This window comes from Ursus americanus, chromosome 4 (genome assembly GCF_024610735.1).
Source record: "Ursus americanus isolate L20-20 chromosome 4, mUrsAme1.1.p, whole genome shotgun sequence".
Taxonomy (NCBI): Eukaryota; Metazoa; Chordata; class Mammalia; order Carnivora; family Ursidae; genus Ursus; species Ursus americanus.
In genome coordinates, this window is record NC_142130.1 from 34,112,855 (window position 1) to 34,131,559 (window position 18,705).

Below are 18,705 nucleotides of genomic sequence, written 5' to 3' on the forward strand. Positions count from 1 at the left end.
CTGAGCCGAAGGCAGACGCCCTAACGACTGCGCTACCCAGGCGCCCCTGTTTAATGTTTTTTGTTTGGAAATAACCTAATGTCAAATAATAGAGGATTCACAGAGTAAATTTTGCTACAACTTATTCTGCCATAAGAGTTGTGTGTGTGTGTGTGTGTGTGTGTGTGTGTGTGTGTGTGTGTGAGAGAGAGAGAGAGAGAGAGAGAGAGAAAGAGACGTTTAAGATGTCCATGATTATGCCGCTGTGCATGACCCCGTTTGTATTTATACAAACACATATCTGTTGAACTAATTCTGGAAGGAGACATCTAATATTTGGGGGTGACATCATTAGGGGATATTTTTGCTTACTTCTTGCATCTCTACTTTTTATTTATTTTTTAAATCTCTGTGTATTTTCTTTTTTTTTTTTTTTAAGATTTTATTTATTTATTTGACAGAGATAGAGACAGCCGGTGAGAGAGGGAACACAAGCAGGGGGAGTGGGAGAGGAAGAAGCAGGCTCATAGCGGAGGAGCCTGATGTGGGGCTGGATCCCAGAACGCCCGGGATCACGCCCTGAGCCGAAGGCAGACGCTTAACCGCTGTGCCACCCAGGAGCCCAGCATCTCTACTTTTTAAATGAAGAAGTATTGTGCGGTCTTTATGTAAAAGACTTTATTTACAGGAACAAAAAGCAACGATTAGTAGCCCATTCTCTAACTTCGGGATTGTGTAACAATAGAATGCATACACCTTGTGAGGTAGTGAACTCCCCGGGTATGGGGAGTATCAAACAGAGGCTGGGTGGCCTCTGGTCCAGTATTCCTGCCATTTTATGATTCTAAGATTCCCAATTTGTTTATTTCTCTTTCCCCTGCCATTAGGTCGACCCATCAATGCCTCAGACAGATAAGCAAATATGCATCCCCCCGGAGCTGCCGGAATTGCTAAAACAATTCACCAAAGCCGCCATCCGGACCCAGCCGCAGGACCTCATCCAGTGGGCCGCGGAGTGCGTACCCTTCTCCCCTCAGCCCCGGGTTCCCACTGGAGGTGGAGGTGGGGGTGGAGGAGGGGAGGTCCTCGGGAAAGCTGAGGAGGTTGTCATGGCTGCAGCCTGGGGGTCGGGACTGAAGAGCATGTGAGGCCCAGCTCTCCTATTGCTTCGGTGCTTTAAACCCCACACGTAAATACATCACACTGGGTGAGGACGGGTCGCCCTGCCCTAAGCGACCCAGACTGGACGATAGGACGCCAGAGCAATCGGCCAAGTGTCCTGCGGCCGTCAGCAGGAGTTAGACCCCCACAACCCGGTGGCACCCGCACCCCCCTGCCGGGTCCCAGGGAAAAGGAGCGCGGGGAGCTGGGCCGCATCCCCGCGGGCCTTCCCGGGTCTGAACCGGGGCCCGGGCTCCGGTGTCACCGCTAGAGAGCAGCAGCGCTCCTCGGGGAGCGGGGCCCGAGGCCTCGGGCTGGGCTGTGCGCGCTCGGTCCCAGCCGGCTCGCCTCTGCGGTGGCGCCTTTTGGAGACACCTTCCTCCACTGCCGATCGAGCTCATTCTTGCCCCAACGGGAGGAGACATTCTGCACCTTGTCTTTGGGCAAATCGTTATTTAGTGTTTGCTTGAACTCATCGGTTCCCTCAACATGTAGATGTGCACGTGGCGCTCTGGAGAGAGGAGGCAACGTGAGCGCTGAGGGCAGGAGGAGCGTGCTGGTCGGGCTGCAAACACTGTGCCTCAAACTCAGGGGCCCCCTTTCAGGAGCGACCTCCAGAGGCTGTTCAGTGGAACGCGCTGACACAGCGAGAGCTCGCTGCTGGCCCCGATTCAAACAGCTTTGCACAGAAAGCCTCTCAGCTATGAAATTGCTTCTTAGACACACATGCCTGCTTGAAACTGGGGATCTGGGGCTTGAGGCAGGAGTTGGGAAATAACCACAGCTCCCGGATCATTGTCAGGCTAGTTTTACTGCCTAATGATGACCTCCTTCGTAGCATTTCAGTGCGAGAAGCGGAGGCAGAGATGCTGTTGAGCCTCGCTGGTGGGCTGGGCGAAGGGAGAATGTCCTCAGCGTGAGGTGTATTGAGCAGGTGGGAAGAAGGTGTGGACACCTTGAGAAGGCACAGAATGTTATCCACAAGGAGCCTCACAGTCTCTGAGCCAGTGCCCTCCTGCTCCTGGGCTGGGTCAGGATGAAGCTTTTACACATGGAAGGAAAATAAGCCAGTGGTGCTCGTAAAAAGGGACATAATGGGGTTGCTTTGCTAGTAATGAACCCTGTTTAGTTTTCCATTCTAAATTTTACATATTATCTCTAAGGCTGCACTTTGGCATCAGAAGACGAATTCCTTTTGGCATACTCAGACAGACTTTGTTTTATACTACACGATAGTTTAACCCCCCATTTTATTATGCTGCTGCTTTATAACAAGGAAAATGACATTTCTTGCAATTGTCCCTGACATTTATGGGAGAAAACATGCCACTGTTGTAGCCGGCTTGCTCCCATTTTGTATCATGTGCTATAAATTTTTTAGATATCCGTGGATAATCAGTTTGTAGTTTAACTACAATGAAAAAGGAGAGCATGACCCGAGAGCACTCTGCATCTATTCAGACACGAAAAGCATTTATCAGATGGTTTTATGAGACTCACAAGCCTGTAGCACTTTAGAAACTCCACAAAGTTTCTCCAAGACAAAACATGTGCTTAATTCATCACAAGCAAGAATGTCCCTGCATATGTGCTGCCAGTGAAGAAATCACCTCCCAGACATCAGCAGGACATGAACTTGTCTTGTGGTCTGTGCGACCACACGGATTTGTAATATACGTGAACAACCGTGGAATTGTTCATTGCAAATGAAGCGCCACAGAGTACTAAATCCATGACTACAGCCTCATTTCCACATTTGCACCAACTTGGCTAAAAAGTCCAAAGACATGGCTGCTGAGTATCACTCTCTACTTGGGCAGTCACTTCTGTTAAAGGAGGTGCTGTGTTTCTGTCTCTCCCGTTTATGCCACTCAAGTTTCTACAGCCCACTCCTGTTGTCGTCGCCCTGAACCCACACCTACCTCAACACTGATCCGTCTGTGGAAATTGCTCACACATATGGCAAAAGGTGTCCAGCAGTATTTCTTCTGCCCTCCCTGCTGCTGACCTCCAAGGGGTACCTGGAAGGTATTGTTTTGGTCCTCGTAACTTTCGCTTTGCATTGCTCTGTGGCATAGAGACAGGCAGGGGTTCATCCCCATCATTGTATGCCTTGACCCTAATATGGGCTTCTACGAAATTCCCTCCATTACTCTTTTTATACTACCTGGATCTGGAGAAAAAGAATGAAAATATGTATTCATGGAAACTAAAGCAGAGAGGGGCAGAGCCATGTGATCCAGGGATAGCTAATAACAAGGCTTTTGATGGAGACAGACCCTTCCGAATAGCATTGGTGACCCACATGTCAACTGCTTATGTCCATTCCCTGCTACAGGCAGCCCTTTTTATCTTTTTTTAAAAAGATATATTTATTTGAGAGAGAGTGAGGGAAGGGGCAGAGGGAGAGAATATCCAAGCAGACTACCCCAACATGGGCCTCAGTCCCAAGGGCCATGAGATCAGGACCTGAGCTGAATCCAAGAGCGGGATGCTTAACTGACAGAGCCCCAGGTACCCCAGTCCTTTGTATCTAAAACCAACCCTGAAATAGGACTCAGCATTTTTTCCACATTGCACCCTAAGTCCACTCCACAAAACATCAGTGAACAGGCAGATTTTATTTAAATTGTTGAGGAAAGATAGAGGAGAGTTTTACTTCACACACCCCACATAAGATCATCTCAACCCTTTCGTGGCTTGTCTTCTCACCTGAGCTTCCCTCAGTGCCCTTCTCTCTCTTCCCGCTTGAAGGCCAAGCCTCACAACATCAAACTGGAAACCTTTCCTGGGCTCACCCCAAGAGCACCTCCCTTCTCCTCCCCTTTCTTGTACAAGTCACTTTAGTGCTCTTCCAACTTTTTTCCAAGATTGCATATGACATATTACCAGGATTACATATTACCCACTACCTAGATTACCCACTACCAAGATTATGTATTACATATTACGCACGACCTAATAATCAGCTTTAAGTATGTCAATAACCATGTTACTGAAAATAAAGATTTTATGTTTGAAAAACAGTTCCTCCAGGTACCAGGATTCTTCCTCTGTAAAAGAAAGTAGAGAATTTAAAATAACAGTATTCTTTTTCTCTCTCCTATTATATAGATGTGTGTGTGTGTATATACATATATATAATATGTATATGTTATATAATATATAATGTGTACAATACATATAATCTATGTATATATGTATGTGTATGTACATACATGTAAGTACATATCATGTATTATATAATTATATGTATTCTATATAATAGATATGATAGGAGAAACACAAATTACTGTTATATTATGTATTACATATGTATTATGTGTATATATGTCATATATAATATATTATCTTCTATATAATGCATAATATATATTCTATATCTCCTATTATATATATGTATGTGTGTGTATGTATATGTGTATGTGTATACACACACACACACGTGTGTATATAAAACACTTAGGAGGGGTGACAGGGAAAAAAATCCCAGACTCAATATGCTTCAGGGAATTCCATACCAAAATTTTTATTGATTATTCCTCATCCTTAGAGACAAACAAATCTTTTTACACCCTAAGTGTTCTTTATACCTTGAGTGGCATGTAATACATTCAGGCTTTTCCTGTGCATAAACGAGCTAAACTTAACTAAATAAACTAAATGAACTAAACAAAATGAACTAAACAAAGTGTCTGGCATATAGAAGCCCCTAACAAATGTTCTTTCCTCCATCCCCTTCCTTCAAGAAAAAGGGGAGGGGGTTCTCAAAACAGCCAGAGGCCACTGGAGTGTAGGATGGTCTCCCCACCCCCTAACTTTTTTTCTTGTAGTTATTTCGGGGCTATGTCCCGTGGAGAGATTCCTCCGGTGAGAGAGCAGTCTGAGCGAATGGCTTTGTCTAACTGGGCAGAGCTTACACCTGAGCTGTTAAAGATCCTGCATTCTCGGGTAAGGGCTGTACCACGGCATCAGGGGGGAGGATGGGGCAATGCCGAGGCCAGGTGGGTACAGATAAAAGCCTACCATCCCCCAGCCAGCCAGCTGGCTACTCGGTATCATAAAATTCACTAAACCATGAAAGTAAATTTCTGGGGGAAATAGGAATGATATTGAAATAGGCTGTAAGCTGAGTTATTAGTGGGGTCATCTCAGATTTCCCTGAAGTGGCAGAATGTCCAGGGATCAATTCAATACTAATCCCTTCTCCCCAGAAAAGCACAGATCCACAGTCTCTTGACCATGTCTCCCTTATTGATCAAGACCATAACATCATGCCAGCCACACTTTGGAGAGGGACATAATTTAGTCCCCCAGTTATTCCAGGTGCAGACATAGCCTCGCTTTTAGGGAAAATCCTGGCGCTCTCCACAGCCACATCACTCTGGGAGCTTTCCAGTGAATGGATGAGGAAGGTCTGACTTGAGAAAGCTGTAGTCTGGCCAGTTCCCGGGGGCTATGGTTTAGCACCACCATACTCTGCTTTAAAAAACCATGACAGAGAGGTTTGGGGTGTTTGAGGGCTGACAGCCAAACACCTTGCTCCCAGAGGCTTAGCATTTCCCCAGAATCAGAGGGCCAGGGAAGGCGTATGCTTCATTGGGGCATCGGTAGCCTTATCACATTGTTGGCCAACAACTGGCTATTTGTTCCCTTCCTCCAAGCCCCTTATGCAACAGACGTGGCAGAGACCTGACATACTTGGGACGAAGCAATATTAGGCATCCAGACCACAGACCCCATATTATTCTTGGAAAAGCATGAGGGTTGCATTTGAAGTCTAGTGCAAAGAATTCCACAGAACCACTGATGAGTGGTCTCAGACAAGTCCTCTGCCCCTTGGTTTCATTTTTAGGCTGCCCTATCTGTCTAATAGGGACAACCTAGGGATAAAAGAGAAGACAATAAAAGCATCAGAAAAAAATTAAAAAGTAATACAAAGATATTATTTCCCTGTAATTTTGACATCTAGAGCTAAAATGAATTATACCTCAGCATGCTTAACACTGCACTGAATATTTCTCTGGCCTTGCAGAGAGAACCGCCAGCGTCCTCCCCTGATCCCAACTCCTCCACCAAACCCCCTGCTGCGGGCTGGGAGAACGCAGACCTTGCTGGGCCGTGTCTCTCCGGGCATTCTGTCATCCTGTCCCTCCCTCTCTGTCTGTCGTCTGTCCCCTGGCCTGCAGGTTGCTGGCAGACTGATCATCCATGCAGATGAGCTGGCCCAGATGTGGAAAGTGCTGAGTCTCCCAACAGATCTGTTTAATAGTGTGATGAATGTGGGCCGCTTCACGGAGGAGATTGAGTGGCTGAAGTTTTTAGCTCTTGCTTGCAGTTCTCTTGGAGTTGTAAGTGAGCTCGACTGCTTTTTGCTCCTTACGGGAAAAGCTCTGTCTGGGCCTCTGTACACACAGTCCGTCTCCTGGGCTAGGGACGAGTGTGCCTGTCTTGTCTACATCCCTTCCTCTGTGAATCAGGTCATTCCTCTGCTCCTCAGCCAGAAGTAGGGGGGAGGAGGAGAGAGGGGGAAACAGTCGTCAGACTCTGGGGAGAGTTTACTAGAATGTGGCTTCTGGATTATTTATGATTTTCAATCATTGTCCTCAGATTTATTTCCGTTCCCGCTCCACTCCTATTCCTAAAGATAACCAAGCTGCAGATTTGCTTATACTTGGGTTCCAGACACCTAGAAGATATACCAACAGAGCCTTTAAAGAAGAGGTGCAGCCTTTCAGAAAACTACTATTTGATAAGCATAATTGGATACAAAAATCAGAGATGAGAGAGCAGGAAAGGAGAAATGAGGCTATTTCCAGACTTACAGTTACGACATCATCATGGATGTAGGATGCTCATACAAATTCATGCCTTTTCTAAATTTGGCTTGATTTACAATTGGAAAAGGAATCTTTCTGTTTTAAAGAAAAAGCTACTGCATCCAGTTCATATAGATATTTAAAGGTCTAGGTATCATCTTACATATGGACGCACTCTTACTAAACACTGTTATAATAGCTTAAAGGAAAATGAATCAGAAACATGGTTTTTCAAAAATTCCGGAATATGGACAAGTTTGAAAGTTAATGAGAAAATTATTGCCTCTGCCAAAAGCAAATGATACACAAAGGTAGCTTCAGTCAGTGAACAAATCTAAGCACTATCTTATTCTTTCTTCTTGAGCACGCGTGGGATGCATATCTGACACTTTAGTTCTGACAAACGTTATGAGAAACATTACCTAGTTCAACTTTTCCTACGGGCTTTCCCTGCAACTTTCATTATAATCATTTCTTTAGAGACCAGGAGAGGAGAGGCCATTCACGGTTTTTTGTCTTCATTGTCCTGTACAGTAATACGATATAGTGAATAAATTGCTCTCCTCCGAAGAGAGGAAAATGCAGCCAGGACAGATGTTTTGCCTATCAGTACTATCACGCTTCTGTGGAAATAGCCCCCAAGATTGGGGGAAGTCCAGGAGGAAAAATTAAAAATGGACACATTTTATTAAATTCTCATAGGGTCACGAATTTACTCAACACATAGAGATGTCTGGGATGGGGAGGTGAGAGCATCCTTTATCAGTAGTTAGTTCTGATCTTCCTTAACCTCCCAGCCACAAAGGGCTGAGTAGGAAAATAAGTGGATTCAATTCTATCCAGGAATTTTAGTCTGATGCAGTACTGGAAACAGCTTCGAGGTAAATGCCCAGTTTCTCAGATTTTTCCACACCACTCCACTCTTCAAGACGGCAGCAGAGTGTGTAAGAGGGAAATGGTGACTCGAGGACCGCAGAGCCACCAAGCAAAGGGTTTCCCACATCTCTTGGTCCTTGGAAATCCATGGGAATAAATACTGTCTGTGTGGTCCCAGCTGCATGCAGCCTAAGTCCTTTTCTCTCACAGCACAGTGTCCCCCACCCCCTGGCTCATCGCCATTCTGGCACGTTCTGAGGGCCCCTCTGAACCCTTTCAGGTTGCCCTCATCTGCTCCCTGGCTCCAGTGGTCTACTTCACAGACCCTCACCACCTTGTGAGATGTGTGAGTCCTCTCCTTGTCCACACACCTTGTAGTAACCAAAGGTGACTACGGAATACTAAATTCCACTCCTCCCTCTGCTGAGCTCGCAGAGCAGCTGCTAGTTTTACTGTGGTATGTCTGTCTCCGACACTGGGGAGGGGAAACCATGAGGTGAATTGTATCTTTCTACCTCCCTTCCAAAATGAGGAGGTTGGATTAGATGTTCCACAAAGTTCTTTTATCTCTAACAGTCTGTGATTCTATTCTGCCTTCTCTACTTCCACTGAGACACCCTCAGGTGTGGCTTTGGAGAACAGTGAGGTCCTGAGGGATCCGACTGCACCCCTCATCATCCCAACATCATAGAACACATAGAGGTGTGGTCAGCCTGAAGGGCTGGTCTGTAAATAAAATCAGGAACCAGGCCCATTATACCCATCTGTTTCATGTTGGACTATTGCTGGGAATTTATTTTTATTTTTATTTTTTAAAGATTTTATTTATTTATTTTGACAGAGAGAGACAGCCAGCGAGAGAGGGAACACAGGCAGGGGGAGTGGAAGAGGAAGGAGCAGGCTCCCAGCAAAGGAGCCTGATGCGGGGCTCGATCCCAGAGTGCCGGGATCACGCCCTGAGTTGAAGGCAGACGCTTAACGACTGAGCCACCCAGGCGCCCCTGTTGCTGGGAATTTAAGTGTGGAGGTACAGGGTGTCAACGTCTGGTGGAGGCTTTGCATTCTAGTTAAAGCATATACCCTTAGGGCTTCTGGGCGGCCCAGTCAGGTAAGCATCTGCCTTCGGCTCAGGACTTGATCCCAGGGGTTTCTCCCTCTCCCTCTGCCCCTCCCCCTGCTCATGCTCTCTCTCTCAAAAAATGAATAAAATTGTTTTAAAAAATCATATATCCTTAGAGGCAGCCCAAGAATTCCTCCTTCCTTTGCCAGTTCACCAGCCAGCCATGATCTGTGGCCATTTAGAAAAACCAGGTCCCTCGTTTTGTCTAATGGCAGGGGCTTTCTTGAGCTCTCCCAGTCTACACCCAGGATTCAAAGGCTGTGGCATGCAGACCTGTATCCCTCTTCCCTCTCAGCACTCCTTTCTCTAGACTAGCCTATATTCCCTCCTGTTCCACTGGTACTGATGCTAGAAAAGGAAGATTGTGTTCACTGGAAGGAAGGATGTGTTTTGTTAGCAAATAATTCACTTCCTGAGGCTTTTACCTCTGAGTTCGTGAGTCTCAGAAGATTCTTAAAGGCTCTCTTTATGAAGTGGATCCCTACCGGACCAAAAAATCTCGTGCAACAAAATACAGATCCTTGTTTACTTTAAATTTACTTAAGTTTTCCAAAAAGCTCTAGTCCAGAGAATTCTTTATCCATTCATCCGTGAATAAAATATTTTGTTAAAATATTTTAAAATGTTATGAGGACAATGGAACTTTGAGGTTTGCGTTTGAATGATTAACAAAAGATACTGTTTAGAGTAGAAAGCACCTGTATTACCTTGTAGCGCTGCCAGACGGAGCACCCCACACTGGGTGGCTTAAACACCAGAAATGTATTTTCTCACAGTCCTGGAGCCTGGAAGTCTGAGATTAAGGTGTCTGAGGCCATTGCCCTTGGCTTGTAAATGACTGTTGTCTCCCTGTTTGTTTGTTTGTTTAAGATTTATTTATTTGAGAGAAAGTACGAGTGAGGATGGGCAGGGGGAGAGGGAGAGGGAGAGAGAAACTTTAGCAGACTCCTCACTGAGCTCTGAGCCCAACAAGGGGCTTGATCACAAGACCCTGAAATCATGACCTGAGTAGAAACCAAGAGTCAGACACTTAACGGACTGAGCCCCCCAGGCGCCCCTCTCTGCTTCCTCACGTGGCTGTCCCTTTGGGTATGTATGTATCTGGTGTCTCTGTGTCTTAATCTCCTCTTCTTGTAAGGCCAGCAGTCCTATTGGTTTAGGGCACACTCTAATGACTTAATTTTAACTTGATTACCTCTTCAATGGCCCTATCTCCAAATATAATCACATTCTGAGGTACTGGGATTAGGGCTTCAGTGTAGGAGTTTTGGGTGAACACAGTTCAGCCCTTAACAGCAGCCCAATCTGGGCGAGCCTGCAGGAAGAGAACAGCAGAACAAAAGGCAGTAGGGAATTTTTAAGAAAGAGAAGCAGAGAGGATGAGCTATGAGTGGAGATGCTGGAGTTCTTTGCACTCTTGCTTGCAAATGTACCCAAACCGCCCGTCCTGCTGACCTCACGACATGCACGTGCCCCTCCATGTCACCGACAGCCTCTTGCCCAGTCTCTGGCATGCCTGCCGCTCACCCTCCTTCCTGGAGGCGCCCGGCATGCTGCCACGGACAGGGCTTCACATCAGTTTCCAGGTGAGGACTCCCAAGGGTGGGAGAGAGTCCATGCAAGTAGCCTGCTGCAATCCCAAAATCTCTTTGACACAATGTGGTTTATCATTTTAAAATTCGTGGACACTGATGATTCCATTTCATAAAATAGCAATGTTTATCAATGTAAAGAAAAAAGATTTAAATACTGAATCAATTAAAGTTAATAACTACTGTGAACAATGTTTAAGTCACTTGTCATCAGGTAAAACTGTCTCTTTAGGAAGATGGCCAAGTGGATTCAGGATCCTCATATACCTCCTGATATATCCCCACTTACACCCCTGGGTAACACACCAGTTAAAGGGGCATCCTGTAGACATCCGCTATATTCGGGGGATGGGAGGGGGACAGAACAGCCCACAGCAACTGCAGAGGAAGAACAATGCTGGCCAGCCTGCTGGGGACATACAGCAGCTGCCTTTCCCTCCCCCCGGCACACCCAGTTCACCTCTCAGGACTCATTTTTCACTGATCCCTGGAAGGTGTTTAAGGATAATCTGCGCATCCTCTGTTTTGGCAAACTACCTATGTTTGCTAACTCAGCAGTAAACAATCCTTTCTTCAAATCACTTCTTTCCTTTACCCCCGTGATTTCACAACTCTTTCACTTGTGAACTGTATATAAAGAGGAGGTTTCCTGAAAGACAGAGGTGAGTAAAACCTAATTCTGAACATGATCTTCTAATGTTGAAGTTTCGTTGTAAGGAGTGTTTGTTCTTACACCATAAACCTTCCGGCACCCATCATCTCCTCGTTCTTTCCCAGCAACAAGGTGAATGTTACGGCATATAAAATACTAGGTGTTCTGATTAGATGGATCTATGTGTTTTAGAAGAACTGGTTTTAACGTTCAGTGTCACTTTTGCTGTATCTGGGACTCCTGTCTTCCCAGGGCTGACCTTCTTCCCCCTCCTTCCCCCTATTGAGGCGTTGCTCCGAGTACGGCTGGAGCACGTGAGTTAGACTGATTACCTCAACTCTTCAGAGGTAAGACTGGAGAGCAATAAGAATGCGAAATAATTTTAATTTTTCAGAATGTTAAATCAAATTCTCCTTTAGCGAGGTTATTCTGATGAAAGTAATAAATATCTTAAAGTATTCAGCAGTTCATAAACTTAATTCCTTGAGAGTATCCCTCCAACAAAAAAAGGAAAGGAAAAAAGAAAGACACCCAGTACATCAATATTTTTTAGATGAAATTAAATGACATTTGGGTGTAAAAAATTCAAGCTTTCCAGAATATTACATCATTCCCACTTCATCTTATGAGAGCAATATTTTTGTTTTCTTTCTTGTATGGAAAGTGATCTTAGGGGGGTGCCTGGATCTGTTAAGTCTCTGCCTTCGGCTTAGGTCGTGATCTCTGGATCCTGGGATTGAGCCCCCCCACCCAGGGCTCCCTGCTCAGCAGGAGTCTGTTTCTCCCTCTCCCTCTGCCCTCCTTCCTCCCCTTCCTGCACATGGGCAAGTGCTCTCTCTTTCTCTCAGATAAATAAATAAAATCTTTAAACTGATCTTAGGAATTTAGTTTGGAATAGTGACTTTCTCGTTTTATCTTATGGCTTTATAGACCATTGCCAAAACTCTCAAAATAGTGTGCGAAGTGTTATCATCTGACCATGACGGTGGACCTCCCCGGATCCCATTTAGCACCTTCCAGTTCCTCTACACATATATTGCCGAGGTCGATGGGGAGATCTCTGCCTCCCATGTCAGCCGAATGCTGAGCTACATTGAACAGGAAGTGTAAGTAAACTTTTACCCAGCAGAAGGGAAAGAATATGGGGAAAACAAACCTAGCAGCCCATGATACAGTGAGGTTACTATGTTATACTGCTCTGGGGACAGAGAAATGTTGTGAAGAGCAAGAACTAAGGACCCAAAAGAGAAGGGGAAAGGGCAGGGAAGAATGATATAGGACAGTGATTCTGGTCATGAGTTGGAAATGCTACTTCTCAGGCTGCCGCCTGAAAATACCCAATCACAAACTCAGGGGCGGGACCCAGGCATCCGCGTCTTAGCAAGCCCTCCGGGTGACTGACTCAGGCTCAGGTTTACCAGTAGGGTAGTGGTGGAGGAGGAGACGCAGGCTGCCAAGAGAAAAAGAGGGCGATGAGGGCAGGAGCCACACAGACGTCACTTGGAGTGGGAGAGTTAATATACTGTCTTTCTTAAGACTGATTGTTCGGCGAACTAACCCCGGATACATATTTTTCCCAAACAGAATTGGTCCTGATGGTTTAATCAAAGTCAATGACTTTACCCAAAACCCGAGGGTTCGGCTGGAGTAAAAGCACAGTTCTGGCCATTTTAAAGGAAGATAACAGAGATGATTGTGCTTCAGAATGACTGAACCCCACGCACCATCCAAAGTCAATTTTCTTGTACAACTGGTCCGCACTAATAAACAATTAGGCAAACATATGAACCCAGAAATGTGTGGAATTAAGATGTAACATTGTTGGAACAAAACACCTACATTAACGGAAGATGCGTATCCTTCCCACATGGACACTGACTGAAAGTGGCTAACCAAGCACGGGTAGAAAATGTCTCTCAAGTCAAAGCCAGGCTGTGAGATTTTCACAGGTAGCATGTCAACCAGACACAGTTTGGAGGTTTTGTGATTGCTAAGCATAACTTAGACGAGTATCTTTTACATAGTCAATCCACATTTTTACCAGTTCAGTTCTCCATTTGTTGGTATGATGCTTGTCACTCACTCACTGATATTTGTTGAGGTCAGCTATCTGCAAGGAATAGGTTGCCAAATAAAATACAGGACACTCGGTGACGTTTGAATTTTGGATAAGCAAATAACTTTTCAGTATTGTTTTGTTTTCATGCTAAACCTGGCAACCCCAGCTAGGAACTATGCTGGCTTCTGGGCATATACAAATAAATCATATCTGAATTCTGCCTTCAATGAACTCACTGTCTAACATGAAGACAAGACATAAACTCAAATCACTTTTTTTTTTGAGAGAGAGAACACACACGGGGTGGGGGGAACAGAGGGAGAGAGAGAATCTTAAGCAGGTTCCATGCCCAGCATAGAACCCGACCAGCGGCTCAACCTCATGACCCTGAGATCATGACCTGAGCTTGCCCCTAACTGACTGAGCCACCGAGGCACCCCTGAACTCAAATCATTTTAATTCAAATCACTCTGGGGGGTACCATAATGTGTTACAGAGATCAGTATTAAGGTGGCAATGTCAGCAGACTTTTCTGACACCATACACAGATGTAATGGGACCCTCTTGAGAATTGCCCTGCATGAGCTTAAGACCTCTGACAAGGTCACTGAAAGATTTTTCTTTCTTCGAGGAAACAGATGAGAAGAACAGGCTGTGAGGTTATTGTTCTCAAGGCCGGGTGTGCCAAGGTTGCCGAATTCCTTCTCTCTCTGATACTCTTCTCTCTTGAAAGTTGTTTTTGTATAAGAATCATGTTAACGTGCCTTTTCCTTTACACGTATCTTCCTTCTGAATTGGGGAGAAATTCATCTCTTAGTGCTAAATCAGTAAAAGAATATTGTGAAGGGACGTCACCAGAGGTCCTTTAATTTGGCCTAGAGTGAAGTACTAAATAGAGCTGAAACACGTGCTACCCGCCCTGGTCATCCGGTCACACCTGCAGGGGTTGGGCAATAACCAGTTCCCCCTGCTGTCTGCCATCTTAGCCAAAGCAGCCTGTCATTGATACCCACTCTGGTACCTTCGGTTGTTGGAAAAGGCTGCAGCCCTGCAGGTGAATCCTGGCACTGGAATTAATTGGGGTTAGAGAGTGAGTGAAATCCTTCAACCTGCCCCAGTCTCTCCATTTCTCTTTCACTGTCATCAGAGAATTCCAATATGATCTTGCCTGGGGGTGGGGAGTGAAGGGGAGCAGAGGAAATAACCCCAATTTGAAAGGCCTTAAAACATCAGGTTAAGGTCATAAACATTATAGAAGCAGAAGGGGCCTTTGTATGTTTGAGAAAACAGATTGAAACCAGAAACTCAACCTCCGTAGCCCTGAGCATAATCCCTCAAGAGCGAGGCTAATGAAACCACAGCCATCAGCGGGAACAGTGGACCCAGATACGAAGTCACTGATGGCGCTGCGGCCACCGGTTGAAACTCAGCACAACTAGCAGTGCCACCTGCTCGTCTTCTAAACCACCACGTGATGTCCGCCATTTTCCTGTCCTGCCCTGGCTCGCCCATGGCAATGCTTCCTCTAAGCCACTGAGACTGCTAAGCCCCAGCTGCTCCTCAGAGACAGCCTCTGTAGCACATCTGCCAAATCAGCCTCCTTCAGAGGTCATCCCGAAGGTGAAAACCAGCTTTGACCTCCGCCTGTGCCGCGCTGCATTCGCAGTATTATAAAGATGGTATCAATGAGCATTGCCAGCATGTATTAAGCACTATGTGCAGCCCCTATGCACAAGTATTTATATACATTGTCAAAATTTTCTTTACAACCTGACCCTGTAGAGTCAATATTATTCTCCCCATTTTATAGACGAAGAAACAGCCTTAGAGAAATTAAGTTGTTCACTGCCACTGGTGAGACAGTTTGAATCCAGGTCCGTCGGACTCCAAGCTTGGGTGCCTTGTTTGCTCAATGCCTTTTTTAGCAGTTTCTCCCCAGAAACAGCCTCTGAGATAAGGATTAAGTGCAAGTAGTTTATTTAGGAGGCAATCCCAGGACGAGTAGAAAGGGAGTAGGAAAAGTAATAAAGTGATGGAAAGACAGCCAATAGACAGTGTGTTATCAAGCCACTTATCCCTAAAGCCCAGTCATGCTGGAGGACTCCAGGAGACACGGTAGAACACATCTAAGAATTATCTCAACCTGAGGGATGCGGAAGCTCTTCATCATAGGCTACCGGCTGCTTCCTCACCAACTTCCCATCTGTCATTGGCTGAGGGTTGTTTCCAGAGGCATTAACTTACTGGCATTTCCAGCTTGCCTGGCTTAAGGCCTGAGCTTGCTCCTTTTGCTGCAGGAAAAATGCTCTCAGGTAGAAAGTCATGGGTGTTTACGAGAAGCAGCCTTTGAAGGCATTTGCATATGGGGTACCACCAACATCTGCTACGATGCCTTTCAGAGAGTTTGATAAAACAAAAGTTTAGCATTTTCATCACAATTGTTTCTTTCCTTGGGTCAGGCACAAGTCAGTAGGGGCTGCAGGGCAATTAGCAACCGACACTATGTGTGTTCTAATCACACTTGACCCTCAAACCTGGCACATTGTGCCAAACAACAGTTTCTTCCTTATGATGAGCTCATTCCAAAGGGGCTTTCTTGGTCCTTGCTGCTAATAGACCCTTGTCGGATCCATCCATTGGCCTTCCTATTATGACATGAAAAAAGAGAAAAATATTTGAATCCTAGTATGACCTCAGTTAAGCTGTCAACCTGAGACTCCTGTAAGATATGGTTTATATTTCTCCTTTAAAAAGAAAAACATTCAGGAAGCAATAAAATCAAGATTTTATAAAGAAAAAGAAGTGGGCTCTTTCTTTACTAAATTAAGATATTTTGATTAAAGTGAAGACTGCATATACATTTAAAGCTTCAGTGGGAAATGCAAAGATTATGGCTCAGTTCCATGTTCTCCGTGCTTTATGTCCTTTCTGTCCTTGATACTGTTCAATCAGGTAGTTTCTCTAACTATCCTTAGTTAACCAACATCCAAGCTCACCAGGGCCCGGCAACAGAAGGAGCTGGACAATCACATGTGAAAAGTTGGTTTTAAATTAGGTATGAAAAGGAAATAGAAAACTTTTAGCAAATTATCAAATTTGTATATGATCAAAAAAGGTTAAGAACCCTTAGGTTAAGCATAATTCCAAAAGGCACTGAATGGCTTCAGGAAAAGCAACAGGGCAGCCTGGGATCTTCCTAAGCAGAACTGAGCTCATTCTTCCAGTGTTTAATTTATAATCTAGTCCACAGCTGCTTTCTTTTTGAAATTTGTATCCTGGCTATAAATCCTAACTGTGTTTTTAGATTTTCATATACTTTGCAACTTTAGTTGTTTTCTATAAACTGGAACTTAGTTAACATGAACAGAGACTTTCACGATTCAGAAGTGAGCCAATGGGAAAAGCCATTGGCCCAACGCTTTAAATTATAAAACATTGCCTAGACCAGGGAGAGTCACTAACCATGACACTAGAGGGACCTAAAGTTCCATATCAGGCTCAGAGGGCTGAGTCCTGAATAACCATTAATAACAGACCATCAAAATATATAAAGCAAAACTGACAGAAATGAAGGGAGAAATAAACAGCCATATAATAATAGTTGGAGACATGAATATCCCACTTTCAATATTAGATACAACAATTAGACAGAAGATAAATACAGGACTTAAGTAACACAATAAGCCAAGTAAATCTAACTCATATACAGAACATCCTAACCAACAACAGCATATACATCCTTTTCAAACGCAAATGACATTTGCCAGAATAGACCAGATGTTAGGCCATGAATTAGGTCTCAATAGATTTTATTTATTTATTTATTTTTTTAAAGGTTTTATTTTTTTTTTATTTTTATTTATTTTTTTTTTAAAGATTTTATTTATTTATTTGACAGAGATAGAGACAGCCAGCGAGAGAGGGAACACAAGCAGGGGGAGTGGGAGAGGAAGAAGCAGGCTCATAGCGGAGGAGCCTGATGTGGGGCTCGATCCCAGAACGCCGGGACCACGCCCTGAGCCGAAGGCAGACGCTTTAACCACTGTGCCACCCAGGCGCCCCTCAATAGATTTTAAAAGGTAGACTATCATACAAAGTATCTTCTCCAACTACAACAAGATGAAGTTAGAAATCAAAAATAAAACCACAAAGGTCACAAATTTGTAGAAATTAAACAACATATTCTTAACCAATTGCTCATAAAAGAAATCACAAGAGATTAGAAAGCACTTAGAAACAAATGAAAAAAACAGAGCATACCAAAACTTATGGGATATAGTGAAAGTAGTGCTCAGGGAAAAATGTATAGTTATAAATGTTTTACATTAAAAAACAAGAAAAGCCAGGGGCAGTTGGGTGGCTCAGTCAGTTAAGCATGCGACTCTTGATTTTGGCTCAGGTCATGATATCAAGGTCGTGAGACTGAGCTCCCTGGTGGGCTCCGTGGTCAGTGCAGAGTCTGCTTGAGATTCTCTCTCTCCTTCTCCCTCTACCCCTCCTCCTGCTTGAGTGTGCTTTCTCTCTTTCTCTAAAATAAATAAATAAATAAATAAAATTTAAAAAAGGAAAGATCACAAATCAACTACTTAACTTCATAATTTAAAAAGCTAAGAAAGAGGGAAAAACTGAAGCTGAAGCTAGCACAAGGAATGGATAATAATTAAAGCAGAGATAAATGAAATAGAGAATGGAAAAACAGTAGGGAAATCAATGAAACCAAAAGTTGATTCTTCAAAAGAACAACAAAATTGATAAACCTTTAGCTAGATGGACTAAGAAAAAAAGAGAAAAGACTGAAATTACTAAAATCAGAAATGAAAGTGGAGACAGTACTACTGATTCTACAGAAATAAAAAATACAAAAATATTTTAAGGTAGTACTATGAACATATTGGATAATCTACATGAAATGGAAAAAATTCCCAGAAATCAAAACCTACCAAGATTAAATCATGAAGAAATTGAAAATCTGCATAGATCTATAACTAATAAAGAGATGCATCAGCAATCAAAAATCTCCTGACAAAGATAAGTCCTGGACCTGAGGGCTTCACTAGTGAATACTACCAAACATTTAAAGAAGGACTAATATTAATTCTTCTTAAACTTTTCCACAAAACTGTAGAGGAGAGAACTCTTCATAACACATTTTATAAGACCAGTGTTATTCTGATATCAAAGAAAGACACTACAAGAAAACTACAGATCAATATCCCTTATGAATATTGACACAAAAATCCTCGACAAAATACCAGCAAACTGATTTCAGTGGCATATTAAAAGGATTATACACCATGACCAAATGGGATTTATTTCTGGGATTCAAGGATGGATTAACACACAAAAAAAATGGTCAATATAATATACCACATTAACAGAATGAAGGGAAAAAAACCCCACATGATCATGTCAACTGATGCTCAAAAAAATTTGACAAAATTCAACAC

General features: G+C 44.0%; 1 protein-coding gene across 1 annotated transcript; it reads left to right on the top strand.

Moving 5' to 3' along the window:
• The first annotated feature begins 878 nt into the window (after positions 1-878).
• On the top strand, positions 879-12,850 carry LOC123802084 (ropporin-1). Its single transcript, XM_045812494.2, has 5 exons — positions 879-994; positions 4,974-5,091; positions 6,330-6,491; positions 12,130-12,305; positions 12,784-12,850. The coding sequence occupies exons 1-5, from the start codon at positions 879-881 to the stop codon at positions 12,848-12,850; spliced, it is 639 nt and encodes a 212-aa protein (XP_045668450.1).
• The last annotated feature ends 5,855 nt before the right edge of the window (positions 12,851-18,705 follow it).

Excerpts from the sequence above, each read along its gene's own strand:
- LOC123802084 (XM_045812494.2), top strand. The coding sequence starts at position 879 with ATGCCTCAGACAGATAAGCAAATATGCATCCCCCCGGAGCTGCCGGAA. Across the intron at positions 995-4,973 it reads CTCATCCAGTGGGCCGCGGA|TTATTTCGGGGCTATGTCCC; the intron begins GTGCGTACCCTT and ends TTTTTCTTGTAG. Across the intron at positions 5,092-6,329 it reads TAAAGATCCTGCATTCTCGG|GTTGCTGGCAGACTGATCAT; the intron begins GTAAGGGCTGTA and ends CCTGGCCTGCAG.